The sequence below is a fragment of the Electrophorus electricus genome, chromosome 2 (assembly GCF_041902795.1).
Source record: "Electrophorus electricus isolate QZ-2024a chromosome 2, ASM4190279v1, whole genome shotgun sequence".
In the NCBI taxonomy this organism is placed as follows: Eukaryota; Metazoa; Chordata; class Actinopteri; order Gymnotiformes; family Gymnotidae; genus Electrophorus; species Electrophorus electricus.
The window spans coordinates 43,306,236-43,328,670 of record NC_137498.1 but is presented as its reverse complement, the minus strand read 5'-3'; the positions used below and the strand labels follow the sequence as shown (position 1 = coordinate 43,328,670).

The 22,435-nt window shown below is 40.9% G+C and overlaps 1 protein-coding gene across 31 annotated transcripts in view; it reads right to left on the bottom strand.

Annotated features, from left to right (window-relative positions):
* Positions 1-22,435, bottom strand: part of rims2b (regulating synaptic membrane exocytosis 2b) — a 93,102-nt gene that overhangs the window by 30,420 nt on the left and 40,247 nt on the right. For 21 of the 31 annotated variants that reach the window (XR_014119396.1, XM_081705507.1, XM_081705515.1 and 18 more), the window contains 15 exons: positions 19,881-19,951; positions 18,721-18,840; positions 17,950-18,049; positions 17,189-17,312; positions 16,533-16,579; positions 16,047-16,156; positions 13,619-13,666; positions 10,689-10,819; positions 10,043-10,214; positions 7,124-7,277; positions 6,890-6,916; positions 5,948-6,016; positions 4,761-4,896; positions 2,603-2,689; positions 24-128 (listed from right to left, as the gene is read on the bottom strand). Coding sequence is in view for 30 of the 31 variants with exons in the window: in XM_081705507.1 (XP_081561633.1) it covers positions 24-128; positions 2,603-2,689; positions 4,761-4,896; positions 5,948-6,016; positions 6,890-6,916; positions 7,124-7,277; positions 10,043-10,214; positions 10,689-10,819; positions 13,619-13,666; positions 16,047-16,156; positions 16,533-16,579; positions 17,189-17,312; positions 17,950-18,049; positions 18,721-18,840; positions 19,881-19,951 (1,501 nt within the window). In the remaining variant the exon portion in view is untranslated. The remainder of the gene's footprint in view (positions 1-23; positions 129-2,602; positions 2,690-4,760; positions 4,897-5,947; positions 6,017-6,889; positions 6,917-7,123; positions 7,278-10,042; positions 10,215-10,688; positions 10,820-13,618; positions 13,667-16,046; positions 16,157-16,532; positions 16,580-17,188; positions 17,313-17,949; positions 18,050-18,720; positions 18,841-19,880; positions 19,952-22,435) is intronic. The other 10 variants (XM_081705560.1, XM_081705570.1, XM_081705577.1 and 7 more) reach the window with 5 other exon arrangements.

The window sequence follows — 22,435 nt, the reverse complement described above, 5'->3', positions numbered from 1 at the left end:
ACAGTCAGACATGGACATGCTACCTGTCAGGGCTACTGCAGGCCTCCTGCAAGCTGTCACGTGACATCTTAGCCGAGCGAAGGAGTTTCAGCGCTTCATCCTGATAGATGGGGTACGTGACGGCACAGCTGTGGGAGTCACAAACATACGTCATAGCACGGTCAGCTCCCACAGACAGGCAGGCCTGGGGGGAGGGAACAGGTGGACCACCTCCTGTCCCACCTCCCATCTCCGTCTCTTTGGTCAATAGGGACACCGATCCATCCACACTGCATGTCTAAAGACAAAACCCAAGCAGGAGACAAATGTTGTGTGTTGTTACTGTAGTGCTTCCTCCAGCATGGCACCAAACTGCCTCTACTTTGTGCTGCCTAGCGCAGTATTACAGCTCTTCCTGTGATGAGCACAAGCTGTGAGCACTTGAGGCAAGAAAGAGGTGATGCACCTCAGTGTTAATGTTGGTTACAAACTCAAGCAATACCTCGGGACCCCCTCTCTTCTATGCTGTCAGAGACTCAGCAAGGTACAAGAAGCACTTAAATACAGATGACACATATGTACCAACGATGCCAATTACTCTTCTTGCTATGCAAGGATTAAAATAGTTTTAAAATAAAACTAAAATAAAACTTTCAGTGGGTTAGCTGTCAGTTATCTAAGAGAGGAACAGAGATTAGATGAAGAGGTCAGGTAGGTGGGTGGGTAAAGAGAGGTCAGGTTTACAGGGAGCTCAGATAACTGGGAATTCAAGTGGCTGGGAGGGATGTTTAAGTTTATTAGACATTTGAGTGCGTGGGTGGTAACCAGATGTGGTTGGGTTGTAGAGAAGTCAGATGGGTGAGGGCCCTCATGACTGTCTCTCTCAGATAGGACACCTGGAATCTATTGGCTCTAGGACCCACTAGATTGGGTCAAGAAAGAACAGTGAGAGGGATTGCAGACGTAGGGGAAGAGGGACAGAGTGGGCTCTGGATAATAAAGGCATGCTCCTTCACATGCTATCTACTGTATTTAGAAAATAAATATTAATTAGCAAACACATTAAAATTATAATAGTTCCTTATTACATTGTATCTCATAATAAATTTTTAAAAACCTTTACAAAATCTGCAAGTACAGATTTATAAAATCTGCAAGTACAAAGTTGTAATTGTATGAGGGGCAGCATATATGAAAAATGCTAATGTGTAAGAAATGGGCCTCAGTTATGTATCATAAAAGTCAGGGTCATATGACCCTGATTTTTACAGAACTTTTGCAAATTGGTAGAGAGATTACATATTTGCATGACAAACCCTTTTTTCAGTAAAAAAACTTCCTTTTTAAACACATGCACAGGGAAAGTGATGGTTTTGAGCATTCAGGGAGAAGTAATTTATGGATGTGGTATCTCTGTTGGTAAGGACTTCATCTCTTGCATGGTAGTGTTTCTTCCTCTGGGTCACTGTGTACTATGGCAGGGTGTCAGTTGTACAAATCAAGGCACAAATTCTCATGCATTCACAAAGTCCTCTCAGGAACTGGAACTTGGCTTGGCCTGCTTCTATCTCAATCCTGGCTCTAGTCCCGCAGTGGGCGAGACTGTAACAAGGTCAAGATGTGGTGTCATAAGAGACAGCAGACAGGGGTCCCCTCTCTCTCCAAGAAGGAAACCATCTGTCTTAATCACATGGGATTATAAAACGGTGATATGAAGTCACATGCCTTGCACAAATTTATTGGAGACTACAATGTAACACCTTGCCAGTTATTATTAGGCTGTTGATTATTATTATTATTATTATTATTATTATTATTATTATTATTTATAATTAAACTATTATTGATTCTAGAGAAAGTAAGTATATTGTAAAACAAAGCGTTCATTTGGAAGAAACGCAAAAATAGTTTGCCGTTGCCTGTACATTAATAGTAAGGACAAATTTCTGTTCACATATATTTACTGCTGAAGGAGCAGTAATAACACTGTGGGTCTAAGGAACTGATCAGCCCAGGTGTCATGCAGAACTGATCTCTGCAGGACTCGGAGAGGCACTTACTTGTGGCCATTAGTTCACCCACTTTCTGAGACCACGTTCTCAGACTGCAACTTCTTGGACTGCGATCTTTTCATGCATTGAAACTCCCTCAAAAATCAAGAACACTTTGATGATCTTCCCTAAAGTGTTTGGCTAATTTGGCAAAGGCTAGCCACAGAACACATTAACTCCACAAAAAAGGGGCTTAAAATTTTCTAGACACACAAAAATAGGCTTTGCTAAGAATCATCCTGGGGTGAGTTTGTATGTGAAATGCTGTATGCCCAGTGGTGGATGGTGCTCTGTCTTGGGTGTTGTCCTCTCTTGTCTTCCTGTGCCTGATGCCCTGGGGGGGCTCTGGATTCTGGTTTAGAGTACAGTGTGTATGACTGGCTACTGCTTCTCACCGGTGTGTGATTGGATATAAAAGCGTTGTGTAGTGTGCCGACTGTAAAGCGTTCCTTGGGTACTGAGAACGGTGCTTTATAAGTGCAACTCCCCCCACCCACTCCCTCCCACACATCCCATGAATCTTAACTGGTAGCAGCACCCTGGTCAGGACTACAGGCTGAGTGAGGGCATACCTGTCTGAAAAGTACCAGTCTTCAGACAGCCGATGGCGGGAGGCATAGAAGGAAGGTGCTCCTCGCACTCCATGGTCTAAACTTCGACTGCAGCCAAACCAAGGGTGCAAATGAGGAGAGAGAGAACACTCATGTTGTAAAACCTTATATCACAACATACAATATAGTCTCTAAATACATTCAATTATTTTATTTATTTATTTATTTATTATTATTATTATTTTTTGCTTTAACTTTGTCATAGTGGAATAAAATGAACCATGACTATTAAAGTGCAGAATGTCATCTTGAAGTGGAGGGTATGTACATCTATAGCAGGTGAACCATGAAGAAATTACAGCCCTTTTATTTTTATAATCAGGAGTTGGTTCGTGAACCTTTAGAAATATTCTGGATTTCTGCAAGAAATGCTTCTAAAATGTGATGTAATATTTATCTATGCTTTAAATGCTTTCAAGTCCTAAATATGAAAATGAACACAACAGGATGCTTAAGCTTGGGTCTTAAAGGGTAAACGCACAGTGTTCTACTCTACTACATGTGTATTGAGCAGTAAAGCTCTCAATAATGGACTCTTGTGAACAGGGTGACCCTGGTATGCATCTGTGGTGTTGGCGTGACCTGCCAACCTTATAAAACCATCCATGCCATACTGACGCAATATGGTGCAACACTGGGGCAATGTGGACCGATATGTGAAATCTGGCCTGATCAAAGGCAAGTTCAGAGAATCTCCTGAGCCTGGAAAGGGTTAAAAAAAACACCATCAGGCCGGCAGACAGATTGCAAATGGAATAATTTCTGTCTCCTTTAAAGGCCAAAGCATGTGCATGATGCGGAAATCTGAAATGAGTGACAGACTCCTAAATAGGTTTTTGGTTGGGGGGTGGATACCAGCCCCAAATCCTCATGCCGACTATGAAACATGGTCTCTAGATTATTCTGGTGGGGGACTGCAGTGTCTTCAGGGCTGCAGCACCAGCAAATTCAAACTGGCAACAGGAAACTGTACAGCAGAATGTCAAGGTGTCAGTCAAAGATGCAAAAGCAGTGATGCTTTCTCAACAAGAGAAACTCCACAGTTTTAGAAAGGCCAAGTCTTCCATTTTAAATCCCACTAATCTGATGTGAGCTGCTCACACACACAAAAAAAATAAAAACCCAAAACAAACCCTGATCCCCCAAAATAAACTGGAGTCAGAATGGGTCGTCACCAACAGCATGTCGCTGCGCTGTTTCATTCACAAGGGAGACAACAAAAGCTGTCGACCAGATTCTAGATTTGGCATTTCTGTCTGGAGTCTTGCTATTCTACCTTAGCATGCAGGACAAAGAGCGGTCAGTCAAAAGCAGAGAGAAGCAGACCAAGACTGAAAAACCAGGTGTCTCAATTGCTTGAGACACTGGAAAAGGAGTAATAGCTCAACAACAGTGCACAGCCTGATAGACGAGGGTACTGGAGGAGAAATATCGCACAACCCCTTTTCAACTGCTGACCAGATCAAGAACACACCCCATAAAGGAGGTGGAGCTGTGAACACTCCCATGAAAGGAGGCAGAGCTGTGGCCATAAACACTCCCCAGCCAGGAGGCGGAGTGGTGACCAACAGTCCCATGAAGGCCATAATAAATATGATGCTACCCAAAAATCTCAGGAAAATGAAGAATATTCCAGATAAAGCCTCCAAGAGCTGTGAAACATCAAGTCACAGACAGGTAAATGGGTTAAACATGACATCAGAGGAGGAGAGTGACAGACAGACAGATGTGGTGAGCAGGGGGAAAAAAAAAAAAAACCTGTTCACAAACTAAATGGACCCCCTCTGAACCATGGTCATGGCCTTGTACTGTGCTGGTTTTATTTCGAATTATGTCAGTTTGATGCTCAAAATGCTTGTGATGGTTGAGGTATGGATGTATACGTCATTCAATCAGAGCCGACATTCTGGTCTTTAACTTCAGTCATTTTTGCTTTTTAAAGCCTGATAGGTTGTTTTTTTTTGCACGCAGTCACAACAACATAACATGGCCCAGTTAGGATGAGCCGTGCAGTTTTAAGGTGTTTGCTCTTCTTCTGTGTGGGTTTGTTTAAGTTGGCTCTGACAGGACGGGAGGTCGGCACCAGGGCGTGCCGTTGTGGGCGTGTCCTTTAGTGTACCTCTGTGGGGGTGGGACACTGGGAGAGCGAGAGCGCGTGCGCATCATTTCAGATCGGGAGCGGTGACTGGATGACATGACCTGCTCCGGAACAGACAGGGTAGAGCTCTGGAAATCTCTGCCATTGGGCCGGTAATCTGAGGACACACGGACACACACACACACACACACACACACACACACACACACACGCGCGCACACACACGCGCACACACGCACACACACACGCGCGCGCGCGCACACACGCGCACACACACACAAACACCACTTTAAAAAGGAGGCTTTTAGAATGTCATGTTATACCTAATTACAAAATTGCCACTTATTAAAAAAAATTATTCCTGTCCTGAAATATGGTCTCCCTATCAACTAATCACAACCTAAATGTAGCACCTAACTATCACAAGGAGCAAGGACAACACTCATTTTTATGTTCCTAACCATTAATCAAATTCACACTTGAGCAATAGATTGGTTTCACTGCAGGCACCTTTCTTTAAATGGCACTGCATACAGTGCAGTGAGTGAGATCAACAGCGCTGAAACGGTTATAAAAGGCAGCGCTGAAGGCAGGAACTCCTTCAGAAGTACTTTTGCTGGGAAAGGCTGGCAGTAACCCTTACTCTGACAGCATTCTTTAAACTGATCTGTGCTTCTGATGCTCTGCTGGAATATATGAATGTGTGAACACTCTGAAACTACCACAGCAGCAGACATCACACACACACACAAAAAAAAATCAAATTTTAATATTTTTCTACAGCTTGTAATGATTTTCCAGCCAAATACTGCAAGTTAAATATTCCCTAATTAGTCTGTTGTTTTAATATGGGAATAGCCCTTAAGATTTCTGCAGCAGTAAAGAAAGAACATTGGATTGCATTTGTTTTATATGTAACTCAATATATGTACTATATCGTTTCAGAATGACCACACAGTGTAGATTCATCCATCCTAGCACAAACATTTCAGAATTACAATAATACATTTTTCATACATTTATATTTTTTCTCTTTGGGAAAGAGTTGATTAGTTTTAACGACGCTCTCAAGCTTTAGGTCGCTGCGGTGTTCAGCACTGGGCACTCTACCTTTGCTACAACCTTTCCATCATGCTCAGCTAAGATTAAACCCCAGCTGGACCAAAACAAACAGTTGCTTAGGAGAGAAGAGTTAGACACAGCCGTACCTGCTATCACACCGACTCCATCATCGCAGTCATAGTCAGAGTATTCGCCATCACTGATCCGCTGTGATCCTGGACAGGTAGGGGGTAACAGAGATAGAGAGAGAGAAACACAGAAAGATACATGTTGCTTGTTTGTTAGAAAGGAGTGAATAACAAATGACAATGGCTGTAACTAAAATCTGGTGAAGGATGTCCCCTGACGAGATTTGATACCTCTAACCCTGCACTTACAGTTCTTTTGAGGAGTCAATACCAACAATTTATATTGCATTTAATGCCACATCGTCATCAACTAAATCAGGACCATAGCCAAATCTTCCTAACCTCTGTGGGAGAATGTCAGCACATACACTCTAAGGCAAAAAATGCAATGGCAGATTAACATCTAAATGCAAAATATTTCACTTGACAAGTGAATTAGAAATTGCGAAACACTTAGCAGATCCTGTAACTTGTAAAAACGTGTGACCTGTGAAAATGAGCTGCGCATGTTGAGATGCCAAAACGCATGTGCGCACACACCCACCCACCAACCCTAATTATCAGTTACAGGTGGTATCAGTTGGAGACAGGCCGAGAGGAAGTGTTAGCTGTTAGCTGGTAAGTAGGAACCTAAAACACATATCTACTGAAGTGAAATCAGAAGGAAAAAGCAGGTCTGCTGTACGGCTGGCCAATGACTAGGCCCAAAACTACAGACCGCATGCGAAGCAGAGACAGACTGGGTTAGCATTACCACACCCAGCACCGCAAGCCGTAGAAAGTCAGAGGGAACTGCTGAAGAGCACAAGCCTGTTAGAGGAGGTGATGGAGTAAAAGAAGAGGGAGGGAGGAGACAGAAAGAATGAGACCGACAAAGAGAAGAAGAGAGAACAGTGGAGCAGGGACAGTCAACCACATGCCAGCTGAACTCAATCACTTACTCACTAACTCGGTTGTTACCTTGGCTGTAATAATATGGGCCTTGGTCTGGAATTGTATCAGTTTGATGAGAAATTGTTGTATTAAGGAAATAAAACACAGAAACATGAATTAGCAAAGACACTGGAACTCGAAAGAACTCTGAACTACTGTCCACATAAGCAGTCTGGCTGCCACAACAGTAGCTCATCTGAGTGCATGTGGTTGTGCAGTCGTGTGTGAGTGCGAGCATGTGTGGGGTGTAGCTGTACGTACTCTGCAGCCTGCGACCGTGTGCCTCCCCCTGAAGGAGGCGTCTCTGCATGTAGGGGGAGGGGTTAGGTAGGGGCATAGAGGTGTGGTCATGGGTCTGCAGTTTATACCAGTGAGGCACATCATCGAACAAGGCCGTCTCCAGCTCTATGAGAATCTACACACACACACACACACACACACACACACGAGAAGAGTCAACAAGCAACAGTCTATTAAATACACACTACAAAAAAATAAATAAAGTAGCCAGTAACTCAAAAGAATGGATTTTGTAAATCACTGTTGATTAATCAGAGAACATTAAAAAAATCCTCGAGTTTCCAGTTACCCTTTACATTGCAGTCAAGTGTGACTGTGTTGCCAAACTTCTGGACTTTGTAATCTCCAGGAGTTGACTGAAGAACAGAAAAACTGGATCTGAGGTGATCTCGCCATTATAAGCAATTTCACTTAGTTGTACTAGAACAGTTCTTTGTTTTTATCACTTTTATCACCAAGACTTTTTACCCTAATTTATAATTAATTAATTAATAATTAATTAATAATTCATCATTCGTCTCCTTGATCCAATATTTACCCATAGCTAATCATTTTAGTGTATTTCTTATCCTTTGCTTATGCTAACATTTTTACAAAATAAATGGAAAAAAGGAAGAGATAAATAACTGCATAAGATATTGAACTAAACAGTTCCCTTAGTAGTTTTGAGTTGTTTTTTAAATTTCAGTTATTTAAAGGTTCTCCTGTTGTACAGCATTATTAGTAAATTCAAACCTATGTAAATTATATGGAGGAATGTAAATAATTGTACATTTAAATTGCGCATTCTAGCGCCATTTTTTCAGGTGTGAGTACTCAATTCTATGTCCACAGCATCTGCCACAGAGAGAGAGAGAACGAACGAATGAAAAAATGGAGACGAGAAAGAAAAAAGTGAAGTGCATCGAGAGAAAATGCTAATTAGCAGTATTTTAAAGGTGTCTTTCTGCAAAACCTTTTTATCATATGGTAGTTGTGTACTAGAAAAGTCTGTTAAGACCCTCTTACAGGCTGATTTCCAGATGCATCTCAGCAAGCATGATTGACAGAACCCCAGTAAAACTGAGCTGCTGTTCATCCCAGGTACTCCCAACCCTTACCATGACCTCACAGTTTCCTTTGAGAACTCCCTGGTATCACCATCCGAAGCTGCCCGTAGCCTGGGCGTAAGTTTGGACAACCGGTTGTAGTTCTCAACTCATGTTTCTAATCTAACCTCGTCTTGCAGATTCCTCCTTTGTAACATACGAAGGATTCGACCCTTTCTTTCGCAGGAAACTACCCAGGTGCTTGTACAGTCTCTTGTGATCTCAAAGCTAGACTACTGCAACTTGCTACTTGCTGGTCTTCCTCTAAGAGCCATCAAACCTCTACAACTTGTCCAGAATGCAGCAGCACGACAGGTCTTTAATCTTAGGAAGTTCACACATGTTACTCCACTGCTGCACTCCCTTCATTGGCTTCCAGTAGCTGCACGCATCAGATTTAAAACCTTGATGCTCACCTACAAAGCCAAAAATGGACCAGCCCCTTCAAACATGAGTTCAATGGTCAAAGCCCGATCCGTACCTCGAGTACTTCGAACCTCAAGTACGGCTTGGCTTGAAATACTTTGCTTCAGGTCTCATGGAAGACAAGCATTGAGACTATTTTCTGTCCTGGCTCCGAGATAGTGGAACTCCCACTGGCTGTCCGGACAGCAGAGTCCCTTGCAGTCTTCAAACACACACACATTGAAGTCTCATCTATTTGTGGAATATTTAAATGACCACTGACCCTGCTCCTATGTTGACTAACTGAATCTCTAGATTGTTGTTGATTGTGTTTTGTACTTCTAGGTATCAGCCTTAATCCCTGTATTCTACAGTATTTTAGTTCATTGGTATATTGGACTCTAACCTACTGTACTGTACTAGAATATTCTATGAATTAATGGCAAAGCACTTTTGTTAGTCCCTCTGGAGAATAGAGTCTGCTAAATACCATAAATGTAATACAGTGTTCCAAATGTCTGCTTACGGATGGATAAACCTTACGAGCTGCTTACTCTAAAGGTGAGAGTTTAAACTTGATGCTTGAGATTCTCCATGTTGGTGAATTAGCTAATTGACAAAGTTAGCTAGCTAGTTAGAAGCTGTAGTGTTGATTGTAAAGCCTTAGTTAGTTCAGAGCTACTTCTTTAGCTGGACTGTGTATCTTAAAGCTAATGTTTGAGAATGAATGCGCAAGATTGATTAGCAATAAGGATTAGTAGCAAGAGTCAAATTCACTAGCTAGCCATTCTGCCGTGGCTGTGCTACCAGGAAATGTAAACCATGGTAGGACAAACAATATGTTAACTGCACCAAAAGATACTGGAACTATAAATTTTCTTAATCTGTGTGATTTTTAAGTGAGGTGGGGGCTTTGTGGGTTTTTGTTTTTTGGGTTGTTGTTTTGTTTTGTTTTTACCACAATGTCACCTAGACACCCTCAAGTGGCTACATGTCTCTGCATTTCTGATTCTTCTTTGAATTGGCCTTATTAATGTTTCTAATTGAATGCATAGGCCCTGTATAACACTGTGAAAAATGCATGAAGTGTTCACAAAGGACAGATTCTGCCCTTTGAGGTCTGGTGAATTAACCAGCCATTACCATCTAGAGTTAGACTTCAGTGATTCATTTCCTTTCAGAAATGGATAAGTTGAATAACTGTATAATACGTTGTTTCGTTCGATAGTTGATTATACTATATATATATATATATATATATATATAGAGAGAGAGAGAGAGAGAGAGAGAGAGAGAGAGAGAGAGAGAGAGAGAGAGAGAGACATATATTACAACCTACGAAGGTGCGTGTTACAAACACTGTGCTAAACATGCGCTTCTCGCTCACCTCGCCGAGGAATTCGCTCTCTTCCTCGCGCACGCAAGCCTGGTCCCACACCGTGATCTCAAGCATGCGCTCCCGGAACTCGCGCATGTGCACAGGCGAATACATAAATGTTTGGTTCCACCTCGGCTCGAGCGACTTCTTCACCGTCTTTGTTCTCCTTTTGCTTTTATCACTGGGGAGGAAAAATGACGAGAACATCTTACAATGCCAGATACAGACAATCTTGTTTTATTCGGAACTGTTGATTAAAATAACTGATATAACTGATTAAAATGACAGAAAATATCTGCAAGAGTTTATATTTAAGGTTATAGTTTCGAGCTAAGTATGGGCAGTGCTACTTTGTTGACCATCGTCTTTTTAAAACGTTTAGGCTTCAGTTCATGGCAGGAAAAGTATTTCTTATGAAAGAAGATAGGGAAGGCCTAAAAAAAAGCATGTCAATGATGGCAATAGGTTGGAGATGAACTGATTTTAAAAAGCAACATTTAATGAATGACTCTTAATAATTAGTGGTCGTGTGGGTTGTGTCGGAGCTGGCTGGATGGAGGCAATACAAGTCTGGTTCATCCTCTGAACTAGACTGAACCATCAGGACACGTGTGAATCTGCATCAACTGGGTGCAGAGCTAAAGTTCATTCACACCTTCTATCAGGAAGGAAGTAGATTTTGACGTAAGGGTTCCTGGGTCGCCCGTCCTCCCGTGGAGGCAGATCTTTGGCTCCCAGGATGGTGACAATGAGCTGGTGTCCCACTTTATCATACCACAGTTTCACCTTGAGGAAGAGAAGAGTTGGGTTAGCTGATCCCAGGCCAGGATTAGTGGCCCCGTAGGGAGGGACAAATCACAAGCTGGCTAATGGACCACATGCTGGCTGGGGATTTCTCAAAAAGCCGATAGGGACACACTAAGCTGACGGCGAATAACAGCAACTTCGACAACTATTTCGTCACTTTTTGGTCACCTGTCCTTGCTTAAGAGTTTGTACATTCTGGCAACCTAAACAGACTACAGCCGACAGATGACTTGAGGATACATGATACCTATGCAAAAGAAAATGAGGAAATAAGAGAAGGGAAACAGTTGCTTCCCAGAGGTGCAGGCATCTTATTGTGTGTTTACAGAGTGACTCTCAACTATCCTTGAGCTTCAATTAATTCAGTAAAATTGTTTACAATAACGTAAGTGGATTGACAAATGCACCAAATGACTACCTGTTCTCTGGATAGTCAGCATAAAAAAAAGGTCTTTCTGGATAGAAAAATATAACACTAATCTAGCACACCACCTTCAAGCCACAGTCTGAGAAAATCTTTATGCATTTTATGTACATATTATTTTGAGTCAAATTAAGACTGAACAGACAATCAGAAAGCTCACCCTCATGCCCAATGGCAATTCAACATCTAGACCCAATAACCAACTAGACCCAATGGTGCAGAACACACCACACTGAATACAGCTGACAGTTGGTCACCACCACCAACATCTAATGGCTGATAGATGGGTCACTGTCTCCCTAGCACTGCATTACCGATGGTCCATAACTACACACACACAGAGCTGTCTTCACGGGTTGTCACTGGTTGCTTCCTACATTCTAGAACTATAAACTAAAGCAGCATTTCTCTAAACTTTGAACTACTGTAGAATCTAATTCTAGCTATTTTAATGTGGTCTGATGGAATATTTCACAGGGAAACCTTCAGGGTGCTCAGAGAGTATATACTGAGGTTTCTGGTTTGGTCACCCCATCAAATATACCACCACATCTCTGGCCTTTCTCATGGTCAGAGTTCTACATGAAGGAGGTATACAGAAGGCAGGATGATGTGAGTGTGAAGAGGGCAACATTTCAGCCCTCATTTCAGCCCAGGGATAGCGGTATTGTAGGAGCACTCAATCTCACACTAATCGGCTGGCTTGGTTCATCCACATCCCACCGCAACACACAGAACTAGAGACACTTTCAAAGCCATGAGTGTGAAACAATTCTTTCAAAAGGAATGACTCAAAGCAAAAGAAAACTGAACAAAAAAAATGCAAAATGCTTGAACTTGATTTTTTGGAACTTGTGACTGAACAGCTTTGAAAGTCTCAATTCTAGTGAATTGACTAAAATAATTAGATAAGTAATGAGTAAAAAGAATAAGTCAACCTTGCATTTCACACATGCTTCTATGTTGGTTAAACTATATTTTTTACATCTACAGTAAGAAGAATGGACAAAGGATGGGCAAACCCTGGAAGCCTGATACCTAAGAGGAATTGCCAGTAAGACACTCAACATGAGGAAGACCGAGACTTTAGAGTCTGCCCGTCCTTTTGTACAAGCGACTATACAGGTCACTAGAGCCTAGAGAAACACAACCCTACCTCCTACACAGCACACAGTACTCTAAGAATAGTCCAGAACTAATGCATGCAGCAAAATGCAGCCAATACAAACTAGGGCAATCTGGGTTGTCTCAAACGCAAGAACAGTTGAGAGGGAGAAAATTCAGTCCAAACAAATTGTACCATTTCGTTTTCAGTCCAATTTGCTCAGTAAACAATCAACTCGAACTGAAAGTGCCTGTAACGGAATCAAGCAGAACTGTGATTCTACAGGGTGAAATTTAGATAGAAGCTGGAATTTCGCAGCCTAAACGTTTGGAATTATAGTGATAATTTAGAGTAGTACACATATGATTCAGCACTGGAATTGTGTTTATGTTGTGGCACATGTACAAGTCTGGTAGGGAGAACAGTGGCTGCAAAGGCACTGAGGAACAATCATTTCTGCAGGTACAGTTTGTTTATTCATCTGTGGGCTCTGGAGCTGCAGCCAGTTGTTCTGTAATCTCACAAAAAAGTGGGACTGACAACAGTGTAATCTCAGTGCAACATGGAACACGAAATTCATCCGATCTGAGAGAGCGACAGTTCTGCTCAATTTTAATCCATGTTAAAATATTTTACACTCCAAACATTAAAAGTTTGATCCTTCACACCCACACGGACATGCACATGTGATATGTGCATGTGTGTGGGTGTGCACGTGCACGTGTGTTACCCCAACCTTTTCAAGTAGAATGAAAAATCATGTTTCAAGTTGCATGGGAAAAAGAAAAATAGATTTGCCCCAGAATAATTTTCTTATATCAAAACATTTAAAGAGACCTCATTAAATAGGCAACATTAAATTAAATTTGAATATCAAAAAACAGGAGCAGTATATTAAAACAGAAAACAGCACTGACTGTCTCTTTAAACAATTTCATTCAGGTCAGTAAATCATGCAGGCACTTTCAGACCCTCAGCAGGATGGGCTTAATTTGTTAAAAATGAGAATGTAAGTATGAAAAAGCTTGTATGGATATGAAATTGCAGTAACACAAGTATCACATAAGGGGGGGGGGGGGGCACTAATGGCAACAAAAATAATTTTCCTGCTATGCATTTTCCAATTATGACAGAAAGAGAGGAATGAAAACAAAGGAGAAAGAGAGGGGGGGAGAGAGAGAGAGAGAGAGAGAGAGAAAAAGAGAGAGAGGGGAAAGAGAGAAACAGACAGTCAGACTGGTGCTGTTACCTGGACCCTAGGGAGAAAAGGCGTAGTTCTTCTATTAAGGCATGGACTCTGGATAAGCAAAATTAACAAAGAACAAAAAAGCAATAAAAACTAAACCAAAAACCCACAAAAGCACATAAATCAAAACCACACTGCTGAGAGGAGATTTAGCCTAGCAATTCAAATTCAATTTTAATAATTTCAACATAATTCAAAAGCATACAGACAACTGCTTCTTAAACTTGAACCAAAATGTCATGCACCAAACATTGTATCTTATATCTTTATGGCTAGCATTGTTTTTTTGTTGGTTTTTTGTTATTGTTTATTTGTTTGTTTGTTTGTTTGTTTGTTTTTACAAAAAGTGTGTGTGTGTGTGTGTGTGTGTGTGAGAAGTGGAAACAATATTTTTTTTTTGTTTAGTCAGCCCCAGTGAAATAATATGCACTTGTACATTGGGCACGTTGGCATACAATCCATTCTAGAAATGAATCTCCCACATTCCAATTAAAAGTAAAAGAATTAATGAAAGCCCATCAAAACAAACACAATGAAGCTCTTGTATGTAAAGTGACCAAAGCTGCCCAGCCCAGCCCAGCCTGCACATGACCAACATCACAGCTCACACACTCCACATGTGTAAGACAGGTACAGCAGAGAGCACGCAGCTCTGGTTTCCTCAAATACAAGGATAATAGCAAGAAGCACTTGAGCTTCATATCATGTGTGGGTTTTATGGCATAATTTTGACATTGTCAAAGTAATTTGAGAGGAATTTCTACAAGAGCACATTTTCTTATAAAGGGGATGTACCATCTCTGAGCATATATATCTATGAAATATAGACCAGGTACTTTAGTGTTTAGTCAAATTTGTCACTGAATAACAAACAAGACATTAATATCCACACAGTCAGGCATGTGGGCATAGTGAGGAAACATTCACAAGATAGTTAATGTACAAAATTTTACCTAAGATGCATGTCCAAAACCCCACTGAGTGAGACTGATGATAAAATTCTATGGCATGCTTACAGATTTTTAACTTGTTTAGGCTGGCGTTTACATGACTTAAGAATTTCATTCTAACAAGTTTTGCCATTAAGCTTTACTGAAATAACAAAAATTCAATCTACACTCAGCAGTTTTAAGACCACAATAGAGGGTATGCACATGACTCAACTCTCAATAATAGTGACCGCGGTTGCTCCCACTGAGTGGCAGATGCGGTGGTGGTGTGCGAATTCCATGGAGACATTAAAAAACTAAAATCAATCTAAAAAACTAAAATCTGTTGTCCATGAATAAAACTAATAAAATAAAATAATAAAACTAAAATCTGTTGTCCATGAATTTGGAGTCATTTTCCAGATGACTACAAGAATTTGGCTATCCTTCATTTTATTTACCCAATTTTATGGCAACATCAGAGGAGAAACGGTTTTACCAGCAAAAATATATAGCCAACGTTACTGACAGTGAAGGCTACAGACAAAGTAGGCCTAGCTAGCTTACAGTTTTATACTAAGAGCTGTAATAAAGAACAAGCATTGGTACAGACCTGTCCATACAATCAGCATGTCCACTGGTGTTCTCACGTAAATTTCAACATCAAATTCTGCCGTGTAATATGACCAAGCGTAAAGGCTTTTTGAGGCTTTGCTTAGCGCGTGTCAAATCGAAAATCGAAATCAGGCATCTAGCTAACATTACATAAACGTCAGGAAACCTGATTCCTGGCCACACTTCAATGTCCACTAGTTCTTTGGTAATTCGTATAGATTCCTGTTAAGTCCAACTGCCTTAATTAAAGCACATAATCGCTTGTTTCATTCCTGGTTTTATTTTTTCCTCTAGTTAATAAGCATAGTCATGTGCAGAATGTTTTGTCACTCGGTCCAAGTGAGGGGGCATACTCAGACGGAAAAGTAACCTCAATGCATACCCTCTATTGGATACTTAGCAACATTGACATCAGAAATCCACTTCTATAATGCCACAATAAATGTCTTAGCTAAAATACAAAAACTAAAGTTTTTTCTATGTAGTTCTATTTTGTTTAGATTCATGTTGTAGTGAACATTATAGTTTTAATTTAGGCTAACTGATGTTTTAGAAACAAGCTGTATCTCTGGACTCTGAGTATGTCTACTAGTCAGGCTGTCTACAGAAGTCCTGGAGTTCATCCTTCCCCAGATCAGCAGGTCAATGCTGATGGCAGTTCAAGCCAAACTGTGTTTATTTACAGTTACTTGAGATTCGGTTTATGTCTACCTTAACTTGAGACAGCCACCTGCTACTGAAAATCACACTCTTCATCCTCCTATTAAACAGAGGCACATGGAATGCTAGTAATATGAGCTAAAGCAGAAGCAGACCTGAGGACATCATGCATGCAGACAATTTGTGGCAACCTGCAGAAAAACCCAAAGAGCATGCTGGGAACTCACTGAGAGCTGGCCAGAGAGGTACTGTGGAGCGTCCCGGAGCACACCCGGACTCATGGGAGAGGTCACTGAGATGGAGGGCCCCATTTTCTGAGGTTCAAAGGAACCTGAATCTGGTTTAAAATAGTAGCATCATGTTAACTTTGGACTGCACATAGACCTTTTAAAAATGCACACTAACAAAACTATAAGTGTGACATACATAAATCATGCAGATAAATGGAGTAGTAAAAGCAATTCAAGGTTAAAAAATAAATATTTCTAAATAGTTTCAGACAATTTATGAAACATTTCCTACTTTCTGCTTCAAATACAGAAAACATACTTTCATATTTATGAAAATGATGAAAATAGTATTCTTATTACAAACATAAGAGTCCAACATTAATAGATAAATTTTTTTAATAGTACTCAAATTTACATACAATACTTAATGTTTTTAATAGTAATATAATCTACTAGATTCTACCAAAACATAATGGTGCTCACTTGTTTCCAACTGTGCCTGTGTGCTCTCAGGAGCTCTGGAGAGATCCCTGCAACACACGGGTAATAAAGTGATGGGTGATGATATGCAGAAGAAAGAAGGTCATCCATGAAACCTCATAGCACTGTGTGTGTACATTACAGTGAACCCATGCAGACTACATACTAGGCATCAATGGCATTTATGTTGTCTCACTATTTAATTTTATGTCAGATTTATTAGTGTGAGCAGACTTGAGCAGATTAATTGAATTTACAATATTTAATGCTTAATAGCACACATTTCTTGAGCCTGTATGGCCCGTTTCTTGCTGTCTAAGCCACCAGTACTTTATAGTTGTTGTACCACATCTAACCATTAATCATATATTTATCATTATGCACAATATGGCAATGAAAATAAAACTGAATACTTCTGTAACCTCGCAAAACAAACAGTAAAAAAAATGTAGTGGGTGGAGAGAAGTTTGAAAGCTAGTTAAATTTGCATGCGAGTGTCAACACAGAGCATCCTAAAGCCCTGTTTTTCAGACACATCACATTTACTGTCCCTGGAGCAGTGGCTGGCGCGCCAATGACACGCCCCTAGCCAGCTCACACAGCAAGAATGACATGCCTCCGGCCAGCTCACAATGAGGACACGCCCCCCACTAACTCACCCAAAGGGCCGGGAGACCAGCAGCTCCACCTGGGGTTCTAGCTTTGACTCCAGAATAATATTGTAAACTTCCTTGAACGTGGCTCCCTCCAGCACCCTCCCATTCCACTCCAGCACCTGGTCACCTAGTCACAGAGAGAGAGAAAATCACACACACACACATACATACATACATACATACATACATACATACACACATACACACATACACACATACACACATACACACATACACACATACAGACACACAGACACACAGACACACAGACACAGACACATACACATACACACACACACACACACACACATACACACACACACACACACACACATACACACACACACAGACACACACACACACACACACACACACACACACACACACACACACACACATACACACACATACACACACACACACACACATACACACACACATACACACAGACAAAGACACACACACATACAGACACACATACAGACACACACACATACATACACACACACATACATACACACACACATACATACACACACACATACATACACACACACACACACACACACCTTAACACTCTCAGATTACACACAGGAACACTGACTAAACTTTCTCAGGAATGAGGAAATGGCACCAAAAAGTATAGAAATAATCACTGCATTTTTGGCATGCTTTTTATGTCACATATGAGGAAAATAAACATGTTCTGCTATAGGAAAGGTAGTAAACAGAACACACAGATGTTCGCTCTCGTGGACACGTACCTGGTCGGAGATGGCCAACAATATCTGCTAAACTTCCTCTCTTCACCTTGGTGATGAAAGCACAAAGTCGACCAGATTCCGTCATCCTCCCTCCAACCACCTGTGGTGGGGACATGCCATCATCACCAGTTATGCACAGAAGAGCCTGTGTCAGCTTCGATTATGGGAGCAGTTTATTTGCATTGCTATTCAGCAACTGATGTGAATTACTGCAATATAGACTGCTGCCAACTCTGAAGATTCACCCATGACACAGTTTAGAGTATACCATGCTCTATTCATACAGTGTAAAATATATTTTAAATATTTAACAGTCAGGATTTAGATTAGACCATCAGAGCAGTACTTTAAGTGGCTAAAGTTTGTTCACTTGAAAAGCTTTTGATACTGACACTTCCTGCAGTTGGATACACTATTATCCTCGGGTTTTAAAACATTCTGTTTACAAATGCTCTCAAAGTAATCTTATTCTGGTGTCTTCATTAGTCACGTTTTCCTCATATTCTTGGGTGTATGGGAAACGAAGTTTAAAGTAGACCAAAAAATAATAATTCTCTCAATAATGTCATGAAACAAACCAATTCACATCAGGATTACTTGCATAGTAAATATTGAAAATTATGTTTTCATTATGTTATTGTAAACATCTCTATACTGTAAATTAATATATAAAAGATAAACCAGCCTGGTGCATTAAAGCTGCAGTAGTAGTGTTATAGAAACTGTGGCTCCTTGTTGCCCCCTGTGGGTGAGGTGTGATGGGAGTTCTACCTTCAGGCCCAGCAGAGCGCCAGTGTCTCTGGGAACTGTGCCGTCCTTTAGCCGCTTGTTCAGCAAAATCCGTCCCATCAGAAATTTTGCATCTTTCGACGGCTGCCATGTAACAGAGTGCTGAGGGGATAAAATACAGAACACTTTTTGGTCTACATCCCTGAAAAAAAGAATCACCTAGCAACTGATGCACACAGACACATGCATGCACGTACACACAGACTTGGTGAGATGAGATGAGATGTCCTTCTACTTGGGGATGGTTTGCTCTGAGAGCACAAACTGTGCCAGCGGTTGTCTGAGTGGTAGATCTGATCCATCATTGTGTTTACACAGCCTAATGCAAGCATCTCTTTTTAAAAATCATGCTGACATGATCTCAAAATGCAAGCACATGAGGTAAGCCAAATCAGTGTACAAAATCTATAATGCTTAATGTTGGGGTTTGATAGCTGAACTGGGGTTGGCAAACTTAATGGGCATTTTCCTTGGAATGGAGCTCTAGTCAGGTCAACACCAGAGTACAATTGTGTTCACAAAGGGCTGCATGAGGTTGGAGGTGTTCATTACAGTGGCCCAGCACAGCACACCCAAGTGGACGAATACAAGATGAGCAGAAGGCCCACAAGGAGGAGAAATTTGGAAAAGAAGAAACAACTTCTTACTGCAGGACCAGTTTCCATGCACACTCCTCATGTTTGTGACCGAGGCAAATGGACAAAGTAGTAGTAAAGACATCTATGTGAATGACTGGGCAGCTCGGATTTGAATTCGGACTTGATAGTCTAATCTGCATAACACACAGGAAAAGCACCAAAGCAGGTACTCTCTGCTCTTCCCACGGCACTCCAGAACATGACAGTGGTCGGTGCTGCTCTGAGGTCAAAGGGTGGGTGGAAGTAAAAGTGGTGGTACCTTCTGGTGGTACCTTCTGGCTCTGGCTAAACTCCTCATTTAGCGTAGTGCTATTGCACGTGCCTCACATACGAACTGCCCAAATAATACCCTGGCCATTTGTTTTTTCTTTTTCCCCATTTCAATGATGCCTACAGGTTCAGGACACAGGAAATGTTTAACAAAAAAAGGTAGTAGTAGAGACAAGAAAACAACATAAAAAGGCGAATGGAATGACAGAAGATACCTAGGGTTGGACAACTCACCATGGACATAGGGGAAGCTTCACTAGGCCAAGACGCATGGTGCCCGTCCCACCAGTGACCATCCATGTCTCCTGTGGACAGAGCACAGATGAGCATGACAGCAGACGAGAGGTAAGATCCAGGCCTCACACAGAAACACCAGGTCTGTCCACACACACACACACACACACACACACACACACACACGTTTGTGCATTTGATAAGCACCATATCAATCTAACCAACCACAACAAGGTAATTTAAAAGGGGGCAGACAACGCCAACAGTAGCAGTGAGATCAACAGATGGTCTCTGAAAAATACTTTGTGACCGTGTATTTTGTACAAAAGCATTATATAGATCAATGTTAGCAGAAATAATCTACATTAATAAGCTACAAATAAAAGATGCAAAATTCTAAAAACAATGGCTTCACAAAGTTAGTTCATTGCAGCACAAGACAGGTCAGTGATGTACGTATTATGAACAGTGTCTTATATTTACATCAAATGGAGTACTCTTTTAAACTGATAACAGCACTGGAAGAAGATGCAGACATCAGACTAGGCAATTAAGGTTTAAATGTAGCTTGAATGGGTTTAATTGGGGGGCCTGTGGTTTGGACTGGCTCTATAAATCAAGTGACAGTTTGGGTGCATGTATGGCTGTAAAATCAACTTCATGGGGCATGGACTTGACTAATCAGGCATCGAGTGAAACCGGCATACATAAGCTCACTTAAGGAGTTCACTTGCTACAGAGGCCTTTGATTTCTAAATTTCACATTTATGTTCCAACAGCGAAAACTATGCAAAAAAGATGAAGTGGGATATGTATCAGAAATACTGACAATCTTCTCCAACTCAAAACACATTTCAAATGTGTTGTTAAACCATTAGCAATGTCCATCTGCAACCACCACACTAAGATTACATGCCAACGCGCACACTTTGCCTTTATTAGCCGTGAACGCAATGCTTTTTGCACTGCCATGGACACATACTGCTCTGTAACCTCAAAAGTGATCTAAAATTCAGAAGAGGAGAAGCTTGCTATATGGAAAAAAAGCCTAAAAAAATTTGTAGAACAAGAAACACAAGAAAGCTCAAGATACGAAACACCCTCTTATTTCTTGAGCAGATGAGAGTGGTTAAGTTTATTTTCTGTGTACATATGAATTTTCCAAAGTGTTTTCATGCAAGTGAGCATGTACTGATGTGCATTTATTTTATTTAGTTCTACAAAGTCACACTGTTGGCATGATAATGACATTGCGTAAGTGTGAAGTGTTGGTGTTTAAGTTCACACCAGCTATAAACATCTGTGAAGAGGGACTGGGCTTTCATATAGGCACCACTGTTCCATGTTTCTTTAAGAACAGGGGAGGGGAAAAAAAAAAACCAGAACCTCAACACTATGTTCGTCCAAACCTTTTGCATCCACACAGTCAAACACATAGTGGAACAGTCCAACAATACAGCGGCACTCTGATCTTGCACACAACATTACAGGTGCTCACAAGAGTGCTGTGGTAAAACTCAACATGCCCTAAGAATCCATGTCAATGGACGCGTAGGTCAGCAGCCACAAACACCTGCTGGAGCAAACAGGATTCAGGATCAAAGCTTTATGTCCATTTCTCTTATATACACCATAAGCCACACAGGCAATCAGAGCCAAAGTAGAGGACACAACCATGCTAATGTCACCATTTTAACCACATTACATATTCTGTACTCCAATTCTAAAAGCCACAGGCCACACATGCAAAAGATTTGTTACAAAAATGTTTTTAAAAATTTAAATGAATCACATTTCATATTTATATATCATATAAAATGCTTTACATACATGGTATTTTATATTAAAACATTTCCATAAGGTATGTGTCAAAGTTGTAAGTGTATGAAAGGGGATATGAATAAAAAATGTTACTGTATATAAAAAGGATCATAATACATTTTATAGTACACATGTAAGACAACGTTACACATCCTGAACTCGGGCTCTAAGGCAGGCTGTCAGCTGCTACATCACACCAGCACACTGACCATGGAAGGAAATAGTGTGAGGTAGCAGAATTATTTAGGTAATGCCAAACCTCACCCTCTAGTCACACTGGTGGCCAGGCAGCCACAGATGTATTTACTGACAAATCCACAAAGGGCCATGCTTTAGAAAGGACACCTGTGGCAAAGAGCATCATAATGTCTTCACGAACATTTAAGTGAAGCTGTTATAACATCTACTTCCTATCTGTTTGGGGATCTTACTCAATGGTTCCAGTCTTGAATGCCTCTCGTGTTCATTCTGCTTTCAAAAATGTACATGGAGGATCCTATAAAATATTTCATGAATCAAATTACTTTGGTATAATGAGTTTTGAACCACATTCTCTAATTTGCAGTACACTGTGTTGTGTAAGTGCCAATAAACAAAATATCACAGTTTCTGGCTATCAATAAAATGTACAAAATTACACCATCATGGTAGTATGCAGATTGATTTTTTTTAAAAGCCAGAACAACAATGTAAGGTTTGTACAAACATTTGGTGAAACTGCCATGCAATAAAGA